The sequence below is a fragment of the Molossus molossus genome, unplaced genomic scaffold, assembly GCF_014108415.1.
Source record: "Molossus molossus isolate mMolMol1 unplaced genomic scaffold, mMolMol1.p scaffold_m16_p_1, whole genome shotgun sequence".
NCBI lineage: Eukaryota > Metazoa > Chordata > Mammalia > Chiroptera > Molossidae > Molossus > Molossus molossus.
Genome location: NW_023425344.1, coordinates 182,548,534 through 182,563,883, shown reverse-complemented (window position 1 = coordinate 182,563,883; position 15,350 = coordinate 182,548,534). Strand labels below are relative to the sequence as shown.

Genomic DNA, 15,350 nt, shown 5'->3' with positions numbered 1-15,350 from the left:
TCTCATTCCATCAAAAATAACCCCACTGCCTCTTTTCCTTTCATGGAGGCTGTTTCCTCCTCATCCCATCATTAGAAATAACACAGACAGCTGGAGCATAGCAAGGTATCTTTACTAGGACAGAGGAAGTGGTGGGGGGTGGCATCCAGGGCAAGTGAAATGAGCTACCATTAGAACGGGCAGAAGTCGTGGAGATCTTGAGTCATCTGCTGAGGATGGGGAGTTAATGCTTGTTGTGGATGAGAGGTGGAGGAATGCGGATATCCTGGCCTCTCTCCAGACGCCGTTCACAGTCAATCAAATAGTTTACTCCATCGATGACCAGTTGCACCAGCTCCACCTAAACGGCACTAACCCTTGATCTCTGCTTCCCATAACCTGGCTTACTTTCTTTAGCACTGATTTGCCTGATTTGAGAACTCATTTCCTATGGCCTCCCCACTCAACCTGAATTTTATTTCAGATTCTATTATATTCCTGAGATTCACTCACTGTCATATCTCAAACCCCACAGACCTATACCTCTCCTTACCCTAATCCCTGAAGATCTTACCTCTGACTTGCCCAGTCGGTCCAAATTAGAGATGTCAAAGATGCTGCCTGTGGCAGCTGTGTCCACTCCTCCAGTACCACGCTTTTGGAGTCTTAGGTTCTCCAGGATCTTTGGGAAGCGGTTATCCTAGAGGGGAGATGGGATTGGGAGCAGGGTTAATAGGGGCAGAGACTGGTTCTACCTAAGAGGGCCCTGAACCTGCTCAGAGCTCTTTTCCAGATCCTTTAGCCACAATGTGTCTGGCTCCTTTCCAAAGTGCCCACTGCCTCATCCACACACAGCCACCTTCCTCACTCACCCCCCTCTTTAACCCAACTCCTTTACTTTGCTTAGCAAGGGCAGTTTGATGTGTACGCCAGCTCGTAGTCCAGTGCCCAGGTTCGATGGACAGGTCAAGATGTATCCCAAACGCTCATTCCACATGAATTCCCAGCCACGCTCCTGGATCAGCCGTTCGACCTGAATTCACAAAGGCTTTGTTAGTGAAAAGTCAGAAATATGTGGACCCTCCCTTAGCTAGACCCACAGGAACTCTAGAAATATGATCTAGAACCAGAAACCTGAGATGTGAAAAAATGACACTGCCCAGGTTTGTTGTGGCTGGTGGTGTTTTTTTGTTTGGGTTTTTTGGGGGGCAGAAATGGTTTGTTATCTTGCATACAAAGTAAGCCCTTAATGATGAGATTGCAGAAAAGTATCTTGTGTGTAGAAGAGAAACTTGTGGGAGTGATGCATTAAGGATGGTCTAGGTGTTGAACTGAACTGAGAAAGGGTTTATTATTCAATGAGCTCTACACTAATTGGTTATCTTTGTTTTGCTAATGAGTCTGGAGCTTGGGAGGATTCTTTCAGACAGAAAATGAGGGTGTAGGCTTAGAAAGAGGAAGAGGCAAGAGAGCCTTGTTAGTTGTGGAAGTTAGTGTTAGTATAAGCAGAGAAAAAGTGTAGAAAGGCCAGACTTATAGGTGTGTGTGTGTTTGTGTGTTCTGTGTGTGTGCGGGGGGGGGGGGGGGGCTGTTAGAAGGGTGTTTTTGTTTCACTTAAGTATCCTAGTCATGAAGATGACTATTAGAGTTGAAGAGATGGGATCTACCAGAGTGGTGGACTTTAAGACCACTACCTAACCTAAGTAAAGGGAATCCTGTTCATAGTTCAGAAAGAATCATGGCATAGGGGGTTAAATTGCATGTTGAACATGGGGAAAACCTTCCATTCTAGAATAATAACAGCAGCTAAACCTTATTGAACATTTACTATGGGCCACGTACTTTACATGCATTATCTCATTTAATCTCCACAACAACCTAAAATGTAGGAAGTCTATTTATCTCAATTTTATAGATGAGAAAATCAAAGCATGTAATTTAAAAAGTACTTCCCTACCCACTTACAGTCAGAATATGTTATCTATTCTTTCACAAAAACAGTAATGTCCTAGCTAGAATTCAAATAGAAGAGCTCTTTCTCTTTATAAGTCCAAAATAGAACTGTATAATGAGAACATACAATAAGAATTGGGCTCATGAGAATTCCTAATCTAGAATTGAATATGGAGACCCAATCCATATAGGATCGAGGATTCTGTTCAACCCTTTGTGTAGAGGCAAATATTCTGAAACTTATGCCAACTGATCCCACACCTTCTCTCCATCTCCCTCTCACTCTCAGTTTAAAATTTAGATATGATACTTTAACAGGAATGACAGAATCCAAAGTCGAGGCCTACCTCAGCTCAGAACTGGGTGGTTACATTAGAATCACGAACACACCAATCTCTCCCTGCATGCATCAATCCAGGTTCAAACATTTTCCTTATCTGCACGTCCCACCATCCCACACCACACACCTCAGGCACTGCCCCACCATCTGTTATTCTTTCTTCAGATTATCTGACAAATGCTTTATTTTTTTAGATTCTTGATATTCTCTCTTCCTAGTTTTAGGATGACCATATATCCTTGTTTCCCCTGGACAGTCCTGATTTGTATCTGCTAACCTGGAGTGATTGATGGTGATCCCTTTACTATTAAAAATGTCCTGGGTTGGTTGATAAATTATATGGTCAATCTACATGTGCTAGCATTTATTTTGTTCTCATGTTCCTCCACCTAATTCCCGTATACACTCTTTTCCAACCTCTTTGAGGCCTCGGCAGAATCTTTCAAACACTTTCTTCATGTTGCCACCCTTCTCCATGGAGATGACCCGTGTATGATCCTCCTCATTCACCCAGATCAGGAAGCTCTTCTCATTGTTGTGCCTGAGGGAAGGAGAGAGGGAAGGACAGGAATTAATAGGCAGGGCAAGAATTGGAGGAGGTAGGGGAAAAAGGCACTTATGGGGACATGGGACAAAAGAGGTAAGGTAAGCCTCATACCAGATCCCACGAGCATCTGGCCAGTCTCGAGCCATTCCTGCTGCAGTCAGCAACGGGGATACAGGCTTATCAAATAGGAAGTGGTCCTGGGGAGTAAAGGGACTTGGATTAAGAATTCCCACAGTTGCCCCCAGTCCTCTCAAAGCCCATCTATCTCATCTAGCCCAGCCTGCCCAATGACTCTTCTTTCCATCTGCTCCCCTCACCCAGCTCCCTCTCAAGGCCCCTCACATCAATAAGCTGCTGTTGTTCAGCCTCTGTCATTTCACTGAGCCGATAGTAACGACCAGCCAGGTCACCCTTCAGGCCACTTAGGGCGTCCACCACAACACGTTCCACCTCTCGTCGCTCTGCCCGAGTGCAAGCTGGAGGCAGACTGAGTCCCCGGATACTTCGGCCAGTTCTGACTCTTGAGGACAATACATACCTCTCATCAAAGTAGCCAGAACGAATCTGTAGAATAAGAGAAATTAATATAAGTTACATAAACACAGTAGGTGGAAACAGAGGGCCTTGGGGAGGCAAAGACCGGACTCCTCATTGCATGCATTGGAAGGAAAAGCCCTTTGGGCAAGCACTCCAACTGAAGAGGGCATTATGATCCCTCCCCAAAACTGCCCACTTAGTGGTATGGTCATTCTCATCCACCCTCTCCTCTCCATATCTGCTACTTAAAACACAATTCTTTCTCCACACCAAGACTAAAAGTTCAGCAGTATAATGATCACAAGTCAGGAAATAATTAAGGATTGGAGAAACAGAATGCTGTACATAAGGCAGTGCAAATCAGAAATGGAATATTTAGCCCACCTTGCTGGCATCCAGGTCAGTGGTGTGTTTCATTGTCCGGGGGTCATATCCATTGTGTCGCTCTTGGATAACAGGGTCAAACAGCTCAGCAAATACCTGAGGGGGAAGTAAGAGGGAGAGGATAGTTAAGGAGAGGGTATCCCCTCCCAGGCTTTAAATGTGTATTGATTTCACTGGGTCAGAAGACATAAGTATAGATGGTCCAGTTTCAAGGGTAAGTAAGGGGTTTTTAGGGAGAAGGAGCTGGGATTATTGGGAAGATGAGTTGGATCACCAGGAAAACTCTGAGGGCCCCCTACCTCATAGGTCTCCTCATCTCCAGCTACCATGCCCACAGTCTTGATGAAGGGGTGGCCGGGGTTGTCCACGCCAGTCTGGATACACTGATCTAGCGTCCAACCAGTGGGTGTGGTCTTGTCGCAGAGCCGGGCATAGACTGCTGGGGTCAGGTGACTAGCCATGCAGTTGTTGTGCTTTCGGAGGTCAGGGTACTCAGCACTAGGGAGGGGGTACCCAGTAACCATGGAGGGAGAGGACAGGTGGCCTAGACCTAGTGCAGCCAGTCAGCTAGGAGCTGTCCAGTTAGCAGTGTCTGGCTGTATTCCTTGGGAGGAGGGGAGATTATAGGGAAGCTAAACCTTGGTAATCTCATTAGGGAATATCAGGGCCAATTCTTTCCCAACAGTTCTAGTTTCCTTTGGCTGGCCAGCTCAGTATCTCCAGATCTGCTCAATTCTTTCATCCCATGAGCACATTAGAAATGGAGGAGGGGAAAGACTAAGGAGGGAAATTCAGGAAATGGGGGAGAACAACAAAAGGAGAGAGGGAGATCAAAAAGGATAGCTCCTGATCTCTCAACTAGGAATTTGGACAGAGTGGGAGCAGCCAGAACTCACAGGACCAGAGCTGGTTTTGGAGGTAGCGACTGCAGGTTACAGGTCCCCAGGAATGCTTTAGCCTTGTGATTTTAGTTTCCACCCCCACCCCACCGAGATCTTCAGACTGCACAGCACCCCATTTCAGAGCCTTTGTGATTATAGACCTTCTCTGTTGCCCGGGTACTCATCTCCATCCCCATCTTCGTTCCCAGTTCCCATCACCACTTCCCAGGGTGGGGGTAGGGGTGGGGGCTCAGACACTGATACCTCGGGGGATACAGCCTCCGTCGTTCACTGGCGGCTCGTACAGGTTCCGGGCGGAGCAGAAACCCAGCAGCTAGAGACCCAGCTCCAGCCAAAGCCAGGAGCCTGAGACCCGGGCGGGTGGATAGCAGACGAGAGAAGGGACCAGCCATGGCTTGAGGATCCTGCTCAGGAGCTTCGGAGCGGGAGCTGGCTCAGGGCAGGAACCGAGAGGGAGGATGCAACCAGGAGGACTGCGGGCCGGAACTGAGTGCAAGGCTGGAGCCGAAATGAGGCCCGGAGTGAAGGCTGGAGTGGGAGCCGGTACAACCAGACTGCAGGAAAGGCGCAGTGAGCTAGCGGGCGGAGAGGGAGGCCCAAGCCGCAGTCTCCAGGGGTGGGGCTCACCCAGACCCCGCCTTCCTGCCTGCCCCCAGGCTAGGTGTGTGGAGGCAGAGGTAGGCAGCATCCGCCAGGTAGGTTAGGGGAACCAGAGATTTGTACCCCTGGGATAAGGCTGCCTAGATTTCAGCACCAAGTAGAGGAACAGCACCCAAGGGGTCTGTTCGAACACCCTTCCCCCAAGCCTCTTGTTTTAATTGGAAACCCAATTCGTCACTTTTGGGGTGTGAAAGGGTTACATTGCCTAACCTCTTCTCTGTTTTCAGCCTGCTCCAGCAACCTCTCTGTATTCCCAGGGGAGGAAGCCACGAGGAAACCATAAAATAAACACAGATATTAGAGGAAGACGAAGACTCGGAGAAAGCACAGACAGGAAGACACGCGCTGGTTCAAGGTCACCTTTTCCTTAGAACCAGGAAGAGGACCAAAGCGCCTTACTTCATACCTGTGCTCTGGTTACAAAGTTGAGAATAATCAGGGAAACACGAACTCTTACCTCATCTATGCTGTGTTCCCCCACCCCGACCCTGCCCCCCAATCTGAAACTCTATGTCCTGCCTACACTTCTTAGGATCCCCTACTTTTCCTCCTTCCTCCACCCTCTTTCCCATCCCCCTTTTCACCTTCAATCTTTTACTTCTGGAAGTCTTTTCCAGGCTGCTCACAAGATTCCCTCTGAGTAGTCTCTGCAAGCTTGCTTACCTGTTGGTTGCACTGCGGTGGGGCTGGGACTGGGCAGAGAATTGTTAGTTTCCTCTTCCTCCTCTCCCCTCTCTGTAGCTTTCAGTTCCTGGACTAGAGTGAAGTGTAATGTGAGGTGTAGGGTGTGGTGAGATGATTGGGTGTAGGAATGGAACAGGCAGGCACAGGTCTCCATACACCACACGTATTTCTTCTCTCAGCTTCTTAATGCTGTTTAATCCAGAATGTAAGGGGGAGTGGTGCCCAAGGGCATAAAGTCTCCAGTGAATCTCCACCTTTCTTCTGGTCCCCTCTCTTCCTCTCTTTCCTCACATTTAAGAGGGCTTTGTTCCCACAGCTCCAAGTGTGACTTTGGTGTGACTTGACGTTTGTTTTGGCAGAAAGGAGAATGTTGGAGACGAATAGAGATGTGGGACTTCAGTATGAAGGGTTGGTTAATGTGGGGGAGGTATGGTGGCATTATTTCCTTCCCTCAGCTATCTTGGTGTGCCCACAAGACAGCAAGATACTTGAAAATCTTAGAGGAGAGTATTTGAGAAATAAATTCCTTTTGCATTGTCCTCTGGCCTCAAAGATGAGATCCCACCCTACCTTTATACTCTCATTCCCTTCATTCCTCTCAGGCTTCGTGTGTGTGTGTGTGTGTGTGTGTGTGTGTGTGTGTGTTTTCTGCCTTCCTCATTTGTGGGTATCCTTATAAGTCATCCACCTCTCTTTTGAGTCCATCACTTAACTCCTTTTTCTCCTGGTAAGAGAGCAATTATCAAATTCTGACGAGATCAGGTGCGTTCAGGGTGGCATGGCCATAAACTCCATTATCAAATTCTGTAGTTGAAGTGTGGTCACTCTTGGAGAGGCACAAAATATTACCTGTGTTGTGAGGGCTCATTGCTTAGATTGAGGAGTAGCTATGAAAAAGCAAATATAATTACTTGGAATGGTATATAGTTACTCTGATAAAGGAGGGAGATAATCTTTCAGAACAGTAGGATTAATTGAGAGGGTGGTTACTATGATTAAAGAGGTAGGAAGCAGGACTAGAGAATTGCAAAAGGAAAAATAAGACTTGCCTAGAGGAGTAAAGAAATCACTCAAGCCCTGGCTGGACAGTTCAGTTGGTTAGAGTGTCACCCTAATATGCACCAAGGTTGGGGGTTCAATCCCAGTCAGGGTACAAGAATCAACCAATGAATGCATAAATAAGTGGAACAATGGGTCAATGTTTCTCTCTCTCTCAAATTAAAAAAAGAAATTACTCAACACGTGGTTTTTAATTTATTTAATAATTATTATCAATAATATTTAATACTTATAAAGCACTTTACAAGGAACTCTTGTATATTATTTCGTTGAATTGAATCGTATTGTTCTGATGGATGACTAGAAACTGAGTCTACATTTTCAGGAGGATGAGAAGACAAGTTAATTTCCTAGATGTTTTAATAACTTGTTCAAAGGGTTGGAGTGGTTGAAGGGATAAGCTTGAGCATGAACTAAGTAAGTATCTATTTCTCTTAGGGCCAGTCCTTAGAATCATCTCTATTCCTTTTGGGAAGCCTTGGAGTCAGTATAATAGGCAGCTGACTGAAAAAGTGGTAAGATCTCAAAGGGTGCAGAGAAGAAACAATGAACTTGGAATTGTTTTGATCAGGGAAATCTAAGTGAGACTGCAAAGATAATAACAATACAAACAAACAAAATGCTTTCATATAATCAGTACCCTATGAGTTAGGTTTTTAATCCCACTCTTTTACAGATTAGAAAACAGAGGCTGAGGAAAATTCAGTGACTTGTCCAAGGCTGCACAGCTATTAAAGACAAGGCCAGGAGTAAAAGTTTGGAGCATAGAGAGCAAGCAAAGTGAGGAGATAGGAATCAACTTGTTTAGTCTTCCATGTCTAACCATTTACTTACTCCTTCATAAATAAGTCTCTCCATTCCTTCTCTTAACTTTCTGATCTGTTTCTCTCTTTGTCTCTGTTTTTGACTCTAGTCTCCCCTTCACTCGTCTACACTGTTAACATTTTCAACTTATATTTATTGGATCTCTACGTATATCATACTACGTTGTTTTTGTTTGTTTGTTTACAAAACAAAAAGACCTGTTTTAACCTCAAGGAGGTGCAACGACAGAAACTCTGCCTCTTCCTCTGCATGGTGCTTTCTCCCTCTTTGTCAGCTCTCTGGAAAGTCTAGACTAGCAGTTCTCAACCTGTGGGTTGTGACCCCTTTGGGGGTCAAATGACCCTTTCACAGGGGTCGCCTAAGACATAACAGTAGCAAAATTATAGTTATGAAGTAGCAACAAACATAATTTTATGGTTGGGGTCACCACAACATGAGGAACCATATTAAAGTGTCACGGCATTAAGAAGGTTGAGAACCACTAGTCTAGACCAAGCATCTGGATTGTGGCCACGCAGTTAGAAATCCGAAGGAGCACCAGGTCGCACTTCCTCCACAGAGCCACTAGGGGCCACCCTCCCCCGCACAGAAGCGCCGGCCAACGCAGCCTGACTCTTGCCGGTGCGCGCCCTCCTCTGATTGGTGGCAGGGAAGAGAAGTCGCGCTTTGATTGGGCTGCTGTCAGGTGTTGCTGCCGACAGGTTCGGCTGCGCGAGCGCAGGGAGGCGGGTGAGTGAGGGCCGGGGGCGGTGGGGGAGTGGCTGGGGGCTGGGGGCGGTATCTGAGGGGGTGGGCTGGGTAGAGTGGGCTTGATTGGTGCTGAGGGCGGTGGTTAGTGCTGGCTGGGGGCAGCTGCGAAAATACACCCAGCGGAGAGGCCTCAATGTCAGCGGAGGGAGAGTGAGCCGGGCGGGCGGGCGGGGGCGGGCAGAGGCTAGTGGAGTCGGGCTAGGAGGGCGGTATTCGTGCCCGGGAGCTGTGCGAGGAGAGGGCGGAGGAGGGGGTCGGCGGGAGAGGAGAGAGGAGGCGCGCGTGTGAGGGTCTGCGTGACGAGAGTTGGCATGGGAGGTCAGGGCGGGGAGTCTGAGGAGGGGAGCGGGGTCAGGCTAGAGGGTCAGCGTGAGGAAGGGGTTGTTGCAGAGGGTGAAGGTGAGTCTGGAGAGGGGTAGTGTGAGGAAAGAATGGATCTCGGGCAGCCCAAGGGTTCCATGTAAATATGTGACCAAGTGTGGTGACTCATCTGAGGGTTTGGAGGACTATTTAATGCTGGGAACTGGTGAGAGGTTAGTTGGATTATTATTTGGATTAGTTGATCAGTGATGGGAGTGGTTAGGGGAGTCAGTGAAGAGCCATTTTCAGCAAGTTGGGGAAAGAAGGCAATAGGAGTGAGTTGATCCTGAGGAGGAGGCATCAGCACAATTCATCGGTGTCAGGGTACGGATATGTGTGGAGGATCAAGGATGGTGCATCAAGAAGGAGCTCAGGGGTTCACTGTTGAAGGTGGGAAGGAGATAGTGTCGGTGGCCTAGGGAGTTTCACTGTGTTGGAAGTATTCCTGCCTGAACTCAGTATTGGTGTTTCCCCTTCGCCCCTAATGGGGTTCTCCATCAAGTGTTTGGTGATTAAGGAAATTGGAGGACTACTGCAAGCCGCCCTAAATTCTAAGGGGTAAAGTTACACAGTTTACCCTCCTTTCTACCCCGTCTCCAGATTTGATTTAAGATAGATGTTCCTCCATGGCCGGTTGGGCTCAGCAGTTACAGGGTCGGCCTGCGGTCCAGAGAGACCCGGGTTCGGTTCCCGCTAAGGGCACGTACCTCGGTTGTGGTTTGTCCCCGGCCCTGGTTGGGTCGTGCGGGTGGCAGCCACTCAATGTGTCTCTCTCATGTCGATGTTTCTCTCTCTCTCCCTCCCACTCTGTCTGAACAAAAATTGGAAAAATGTCTTAGGGTGAGGATAAAACAAAATAATAAGATAGATGTTCCTGCCCTGGCCGGTTTGGCTCAGGGGCTAGAGCATCGGCCTGCGGAAAGGAGAGTCTGGGGTTCGGTTCCCACTAAGGGCACGTACCTTGGCTGCGGTTTGTCCTCGGCCCTGGTTGGGGTTCTGTGGGTGGCAGCCAGTTGATGTGTCTCTCTCACATCCATGTTTCTCTCTCTCTCTCTCTTCCTCCCTCTCTCCCTCCTGCTCTGTTTGAGATAAATGCAAAAATGTCCTCTGGTCAAAAGTGTCCTTGGGTGAGGATAAAAAAAAAAAAAAAAGATAGATGTTCCTGAGAAGATTGTCCACCTGTCACTCCCTCTCTCCTTACCTACTGAGCTCCTTCCTCCCTCCCTCCATTCCTTCCTTTCTTCCACAGGGATATTGGCCAGAGTAAGACTGCCCGTTAACCAAATGTAGAGTCTGAAGTTTTCTTTTCTTTCACAACAAAGTATTGGGTGAGAGGGAATGGGAGAAGAGCACAGAAAACAGGGGAATGACTCTTGGAACACCACATTAAGCCCCAGCTTCTCCCAGAGGTACATCTAAATAAATCCTCGATTATTTCATAGCTATTTCTGTCAGGCTTCTATTTTTGCTTTGTTAATTATGAATTTAGATGTCTTATCTCTCTTGTGAACAGACTCTTCTTCCTCCTTCTATTACCATCTCATTATAGATTTGTAATAGAATTTCAAGAACATGACTGTATATTCAGTAGAAAACCAGGAAGGACTTAGTGTAAGAAAGGGTGAAAGGTTAGGAATCTTAGACATGAGAAAAAGTCCTTGCTTCAGAGAAAGGATAAAGATTGCAACAAAGTTCTACTTGCTTAAACTATACAGGGACCATGGGAATGCCCCAAGTCATGGAAATTGGGTCAGATCACTGAAATGGGTTTCAAAGAAACAGCCTATTAATTAGGAGGGAGAGTATATGTATAAGGCCTCAGTGTACAACTGGAATGTTAAGTCTGAGGAGAATGTTGTGCCCCAGGGTGGTTGAGCAGGGGAGACAAACAGACGGTGAAGACTGGCAAGGTCTAGGTTTATATAAAGGTTAACCACAACTTTCTAATCAAAGCTGCAACTCCACTTGTAATGGAAGGGTTTAAATAAAAAGATAGGAAGTAACTATTATTGAAGACTATTTTAAAATTCTATAAGACTAAATTAATCCATTTACTAAAGGAGTTTGAGGCTTTCTTCAGAGTCATTGGGCAGTATTTCTGAGAACTTTTGGAGAATGAGGAAAATTACTGATGTGTGACTCAATTTTGTTTTTTTGGGAAAAAAGTAATAGATACCCATATCCACACAATTTAGTATTAATAAATGTTAATACTTTTGTATATTTGCTTCAGATTTTTTAATTTAAAATAAACATTATAGATAAGATTGTGAAGTTCCATTCGAATTCTTGTCAGTTCCATTCTTCCCTCTCCTCAGAGGGAACTACAATCATGAATTTGATGTTTGTCTTCCCAGTCTGTTTTTATATTTCTACTAATTATGTATATAGAAAATAAACATGTAATATTTTTTATTTATAGAAATGGAACTGTGCTGCATGTATTTCTACAGTTTGCATTTAGAAGCTGTCCATGTTGTTTAATTTTTTAAAAATTGCTGGTAGTTTATCATTTGTATACACTACATTGTATTTATCCATTCTTCTACGTGTGACATCTGAGTTGTTTTTAATTTTTAACCATTACTGACAGTGAGATTATGAGCATCTTTGCACATATCTTATATGGGAGAGTTTCTCTACAGCAGGGTTTCTCTACCTTGGTACTATTAACATTTTGAACTAGATAATTCTTTGTTGTGGGGGAATATCCTACGCATTTTAGAATATTTAGCAGCATGACTCTGGCTGGGTAGCTCAGTTTGTTAGTGCGTCATCCTGATATGCCAAGGTTTTGGGTTTGATCCCGTCCAGGGCACATACAAGAAGCAACCAATGAATACATAAATAAGTGGCACAACAAATCGATGTTTCATTCTCTCTCTCTCATTCTCTCCCCTTTCCTCTATCTTTCTTTCTAAAGTCAATAGTAATAAAAATATATATATTTAGCAGCATCCCTGCCAAATACTACCTCCCCAGATGTGACAACCAAAAATGTCTTCTGCATATGTCCTCTGCACAGCTTATTCACAATTGGTTAAGCACCACTACTCCAGGTATATGTATGCAGAAGTAGAACTGCCAGGTTGTTCTGACTCAAGTTTAAGTTTTAAGATATTCTCACTGATTATGGCTGTAGGGAGGATACCCCCCCCCCCCAATGTAGCTTCTAATGTGCGGGACCTTGGCCTAGATCAGCCTTGGATCTGTAGTACCAGATGTGGTAGAGTGAAAATTGAAATTTCAATTTGAGAATGGGTTGGAGGCTGTTGTGTGGGTGTTTGTATCCTCAGCCTCACAACCAGCATCAGACCTATTTCCTTGAACAGATTTTCTGAACCTGGGCATCTATCTTTTAAGGTGAAGAAGATGAAGCAGATGAAGGAGAGACAGGGGAATTGAGAATTTTTTATTTTATTTTTTAAAATATGTTTTTATTGATTTCAGAGAGAGGGAGGGAGAGGGAGAGATAGAAACACTGATGAGCTGCCTCATGCACGCTCCCTGCTGGGGTCGAGCCTGAAACCTGGGCATGTGCCCTGACCAGGAATCTAACTGGCAACCTCCTGGTGCATGGGACATCTCCCAACCAACTGAGCCACACTGGAGGGGCAGAATAGAGAATTTTAATGTTCTGATAATGCTAAGAACATAAGGTGCCTTTAATAAATGTGTGTTTTGTTTTGTTTTGTTTTGTTTTGTTAATAAATCCCTGGTAGGACTGAAGATGGGGGCTAAGGGCAAAGGCAGCTGATCGCTCTCATTCCTCTGCCCTTGAATTAAATCACTGAGTTCAACACTACTGTGGGGAGGTGGAGAGAAGGGCTAGAAACATTTTGGAATGAATCCCAAGTTTGAAATGTTACTTCAACCTTTTCTAATAGGAATCGACAGTAACCTTCCATGAGGAACTGCCTTTCCCATTTGCTACTGGAGTTAACAGGTGTCTCCTGCTGGCAGAATCAGGAACATGCCAGCACTGTAAGGGTTAATCTACTGATCCTCTTATCAATCTCACAGTTAGAGGTGGGGTGAGCCGGGAGGAAAAGGGAGACGTTGCTTTTCTCTTATGGATCTCTAGTCATTTAAAGTCATAGCCCACATGCTTTCCTTCCTGTTTATACTTATTACCATAGCTTTGTGTGTTTCCCCTCGTTTCCTTGTTCTTCCTTCTTATTTCCTCATTCCCCATCCCCCACCCCACCTACTGTTGTGGGGCTTGGATTCTGAGCTAATGGGATACCTATCCTCCACTACAGAGCGGGATGAGCGGGTGCTCCGGTGGGGATGTGGTCATTGCCGGCCAGTGAGAGCACCAGTGCCACAGCCCACTTCTTCCTTGGAGCTGGAGATGAGGGGCTGGGCACGCGTCATCGAATAGGTATGAGGACAGAAGAGAGTGACAGCGAGCTCCTTGAGGATGAGGAGGATGACGTGGTAAGACTAGAGAAAATGAAGTAACTTGGTATTGGGACCCCTGTTGTAACAAATTGAGATTCCATTTGGATGGGGACACCTTACTATTCTTTCCAAATGCATGGACTCCCTGTCATAAACAGGCCCTATCCTGATTAAGGGGAGGAGGAGTGGAGACTGGTTGGATTGCCTCCCTTTGAAGCCCCTACCCTATTGTCTCATGATTATTGTTTTGCTGGCTCTTCTGCCTGAATACACATTTCCTACTATGGAAAGGCTCCTGTTCTGCAGGCAGTAGGAATCCCTACAGACACCCCAATCTAGAACTAACTTAGGAGACAGCTTTTACTCCATAGGCCCAAAGTCCTAGCAAGAAACTGTTTCTTAAGGAGATGAGACAGTGATCCCTGATAGGGATGGTCCAGGTGGGAAGTTCCTGAGTTCCTGATACCACTTCTCCCTGTAGCCTCCTGAACCTCAGATCATTGTCGGCATCTGTGCCATGACCAAGAAATCCAAGTCCAAGCCAATGACCCAAATCCTAGAGCGACTCTGCAGATTTGACTACCTGACTGTTATTATCCTGGGAGAAGATGTGATCCTCAATGAACCTGTGGAAAACTGGCCTTCTTGCCACTGCCTCATTTCTTTCCACTCCAAAGGTCAGGGTTTGTGAAGGAAAATGGGAAGGAATGGTGTTGGGAATGTCTTCACTGTCAGATAGTAAAGAGGCCTTCTGTTCTTCCTGACATTCTAGGGAGCTGTACAAAGGGGTTTGCTGTTCCTATATCTTAGGGGAGTTGCTGCGGGGAGTACAGAGCCCATATTTGAACCTCAGGACAGCTCTAAGGCTCTTAGGATCTCTGACAGGATTTGGTATCAGGAAGGACCCTAAAATATTTCTTTTTACTTTTTCCTGATGGACATTCTAGATTTGGGGAGTTGGACAGAAGGATAAGGGATGGGATGGATGGGTAGAGGAGCTCAATGGCAACTAAAAGCTTTAATATGTCTATTTCTCTTGCTGTTTTCTCACTCTGTCTCTTTTGCTTTATTTCTTTGGTCTCTATTTCCTTTCTCCATCCCAGGCTTTCCTCTGGACAAAGCTGTTGCTTACTCCAAGCTTCGAAACCCCTTTCTTATCAATGACCTGGCTATGCAGTATTACATCCAGGATAGGTATAGCTTTCTGTTGACTGGTGGGATGGGTGGCCCTGAGATCATGCCTGTTTAGAGAACCTACTCTGGGAGGGGCAGAGTCAAACAAACATGCTAAATTTTGTACCATACCCTCTTGAGTTCTGCACCCTGGTATCCCAGTTCTTGAGCACATGAAATCCCTAGCCCTTCCCCATTGTAGCCATCCCCACCTCTCCCAGCTCATTTATTCTGGGGGTGACAGGAGGGAAGTGTACCGGATCCTGCAGGAGGAGGGTATTGATCTGCCTCGATATGCTGTGCTCAACCGTGATCCTGCCCGACCTGAGGGTGAGTACTTGTTCTTGTCCAGTCCTGCCCTGCCTTGCTTTCTATGACTTAGCCCAGTTCTCTATCCTCTAGACGTCTCCTATGTACCACCTATTAAATGCGGCTTTGGTTATCAGATTATGGGTAGAGTTAGAACCATGGGTCTTTTTTTGTTTTGTTAATCTTCACTGGAGGATATTTTTTCCATTGATTTTTAGAGAGTGGAAGGGGGAAAGAGAGAAAGAGAAACATCCATGTGAGAGAGACACATTGATTGGTTACCTCCCACATGCACCCTGACCAGATCCAGGGAATGAACCTGCAATCCCGGTATGTGCCCTTGACCAAAATCTAACCTGAGACCCTCTGGTGCTTGGGCTGATGCTCTAACCACTGACCCACACCAGTCAGGACAGAGCCATGGGTCTTTGAACTCAGCCTTGGACCTCTTATATAGATATTATTATATCTATACCTATAATTA

The 15,350-nt window shown here is 46.0% G+C and overlaps 2 protein-coding genes across 18 annotated transcripts in view; one reads left to right on the top strand and one right to left on the bottom strand.

The window, feature by feature from the left end:
• Positions 1-93: 93 nt before the first annotated feature.
• Positions 94-6,273, bottom strand: CKMT1A (creatine kinase, mitochondrial 1A). 4 transcript variants are annotated; one of them, XM_036277312.1, is made up of 11 exons: positions 5,966-6,273; positions 5,513-5,547; positions 4,886-5,196; positions 4,040-4,238; positions 3,741-3,836; positions 3,162-3,383; positions 2,931-3,016; positions 2,690-2,813; positions 878-1,012; positions 554-679; positions 94-340 (listed from the first exon to the last, which is right to left on the bottom strand). In XM_036277312.1, the coding sequence occupies exons 3-11, from the start codon at positions 5,032-5,034 to the stop codon at positions 224-226; spliced, it is 1,254 nt and encodes a 417-aa protein (XP_036133205.1). In that variant the 5' UTR covers positions 5,035-5,196; positions 5,513-5,547; positions 5,966-6,273; the 3' UTR covers positions 94-223. The 4 variants fall into 4 exon arrangements, with proteins under 4 accessions (XP_036133205.1, XP_036133222.1, XP_036133219.1 ...); XM_036277329.1 differs by lacking the exon at positions 5,966-6,273 and adding an exon at positions 5,887-5,953; XM_036277326.1 differs by lacking the exon at positions 5,513-5,547 and having other exon boundaries at positions 5,887-6,273.
• A 2,251-nt stretch (positions 6,274-8,524) lies between these two features.
• The window catches only part of PPIP5K1 (diphosphoinositol pentakisphosphate kinase 1), a 47,304-nt gene continuing 40,478 nt past the window's right edge, over positions 8,525-15,350 (top strand). For 3 of the 14 annotated variants that reach the window (XM_036254897.1, XM_036254862.1, XM_036254854.1), the window contains exons 1-6: positions 8,525-8,599; positions 12,868-12,964; positions 13,243-13,420; positions 13,866-14,061; positions 14,488-14,578; positions 14,802-14,887. In XM_036254897.1, coding sequence (XP_036110790.1) covers positions 13,271-13,420; positions 13,866-14,061; positions 14,488-14,578; positions 14,802-14,887 — 523 coding nt within the window. In that variant the 5' untranslated portion in view covers positions 8,525-8,599; positions 12,868-12,964; positions 13,243-13,270. Of the gene's footprint in view, positions 8,600-10,234; positions 10,390-12,867; positions 12,965-13,242; positions 13,421-13,865; positions 14,062-14,487; positions 14,579-14,801; positions 14,888-15,350 lie in introns of those variants that run through there. The other 11 variants (XM_036254839.1, XM_036254832.1, XM_036254817.1 and 8 more) reach the window with 6 other exon arrangements.

Bases quoted from the DNA above. Each gene is read 5' to 3' on its own strand.
- CKMT1A (XM_036277326.1), bottom strand. From the start codon at position 5,034: ATGGCTGGTCCCTTCTCTCGTCTGCTATCCACCCGCCCGGGTCTCAGG. The intron at 680-877 runs GTAAAGGAGTTG...TCTCCCCTCTAG, and splicing joins AACTGCCCTTGCTAAGCAAA to GATAACCGCTTCCCAAAGAT. The intron at 341-553 runs GTAAGATCTTCA...AGTGCCGTTTAG, and splicing joins ACCGACTGGGCAAGTCAGAG to GTGGAGCTGGTGCAACTGGT.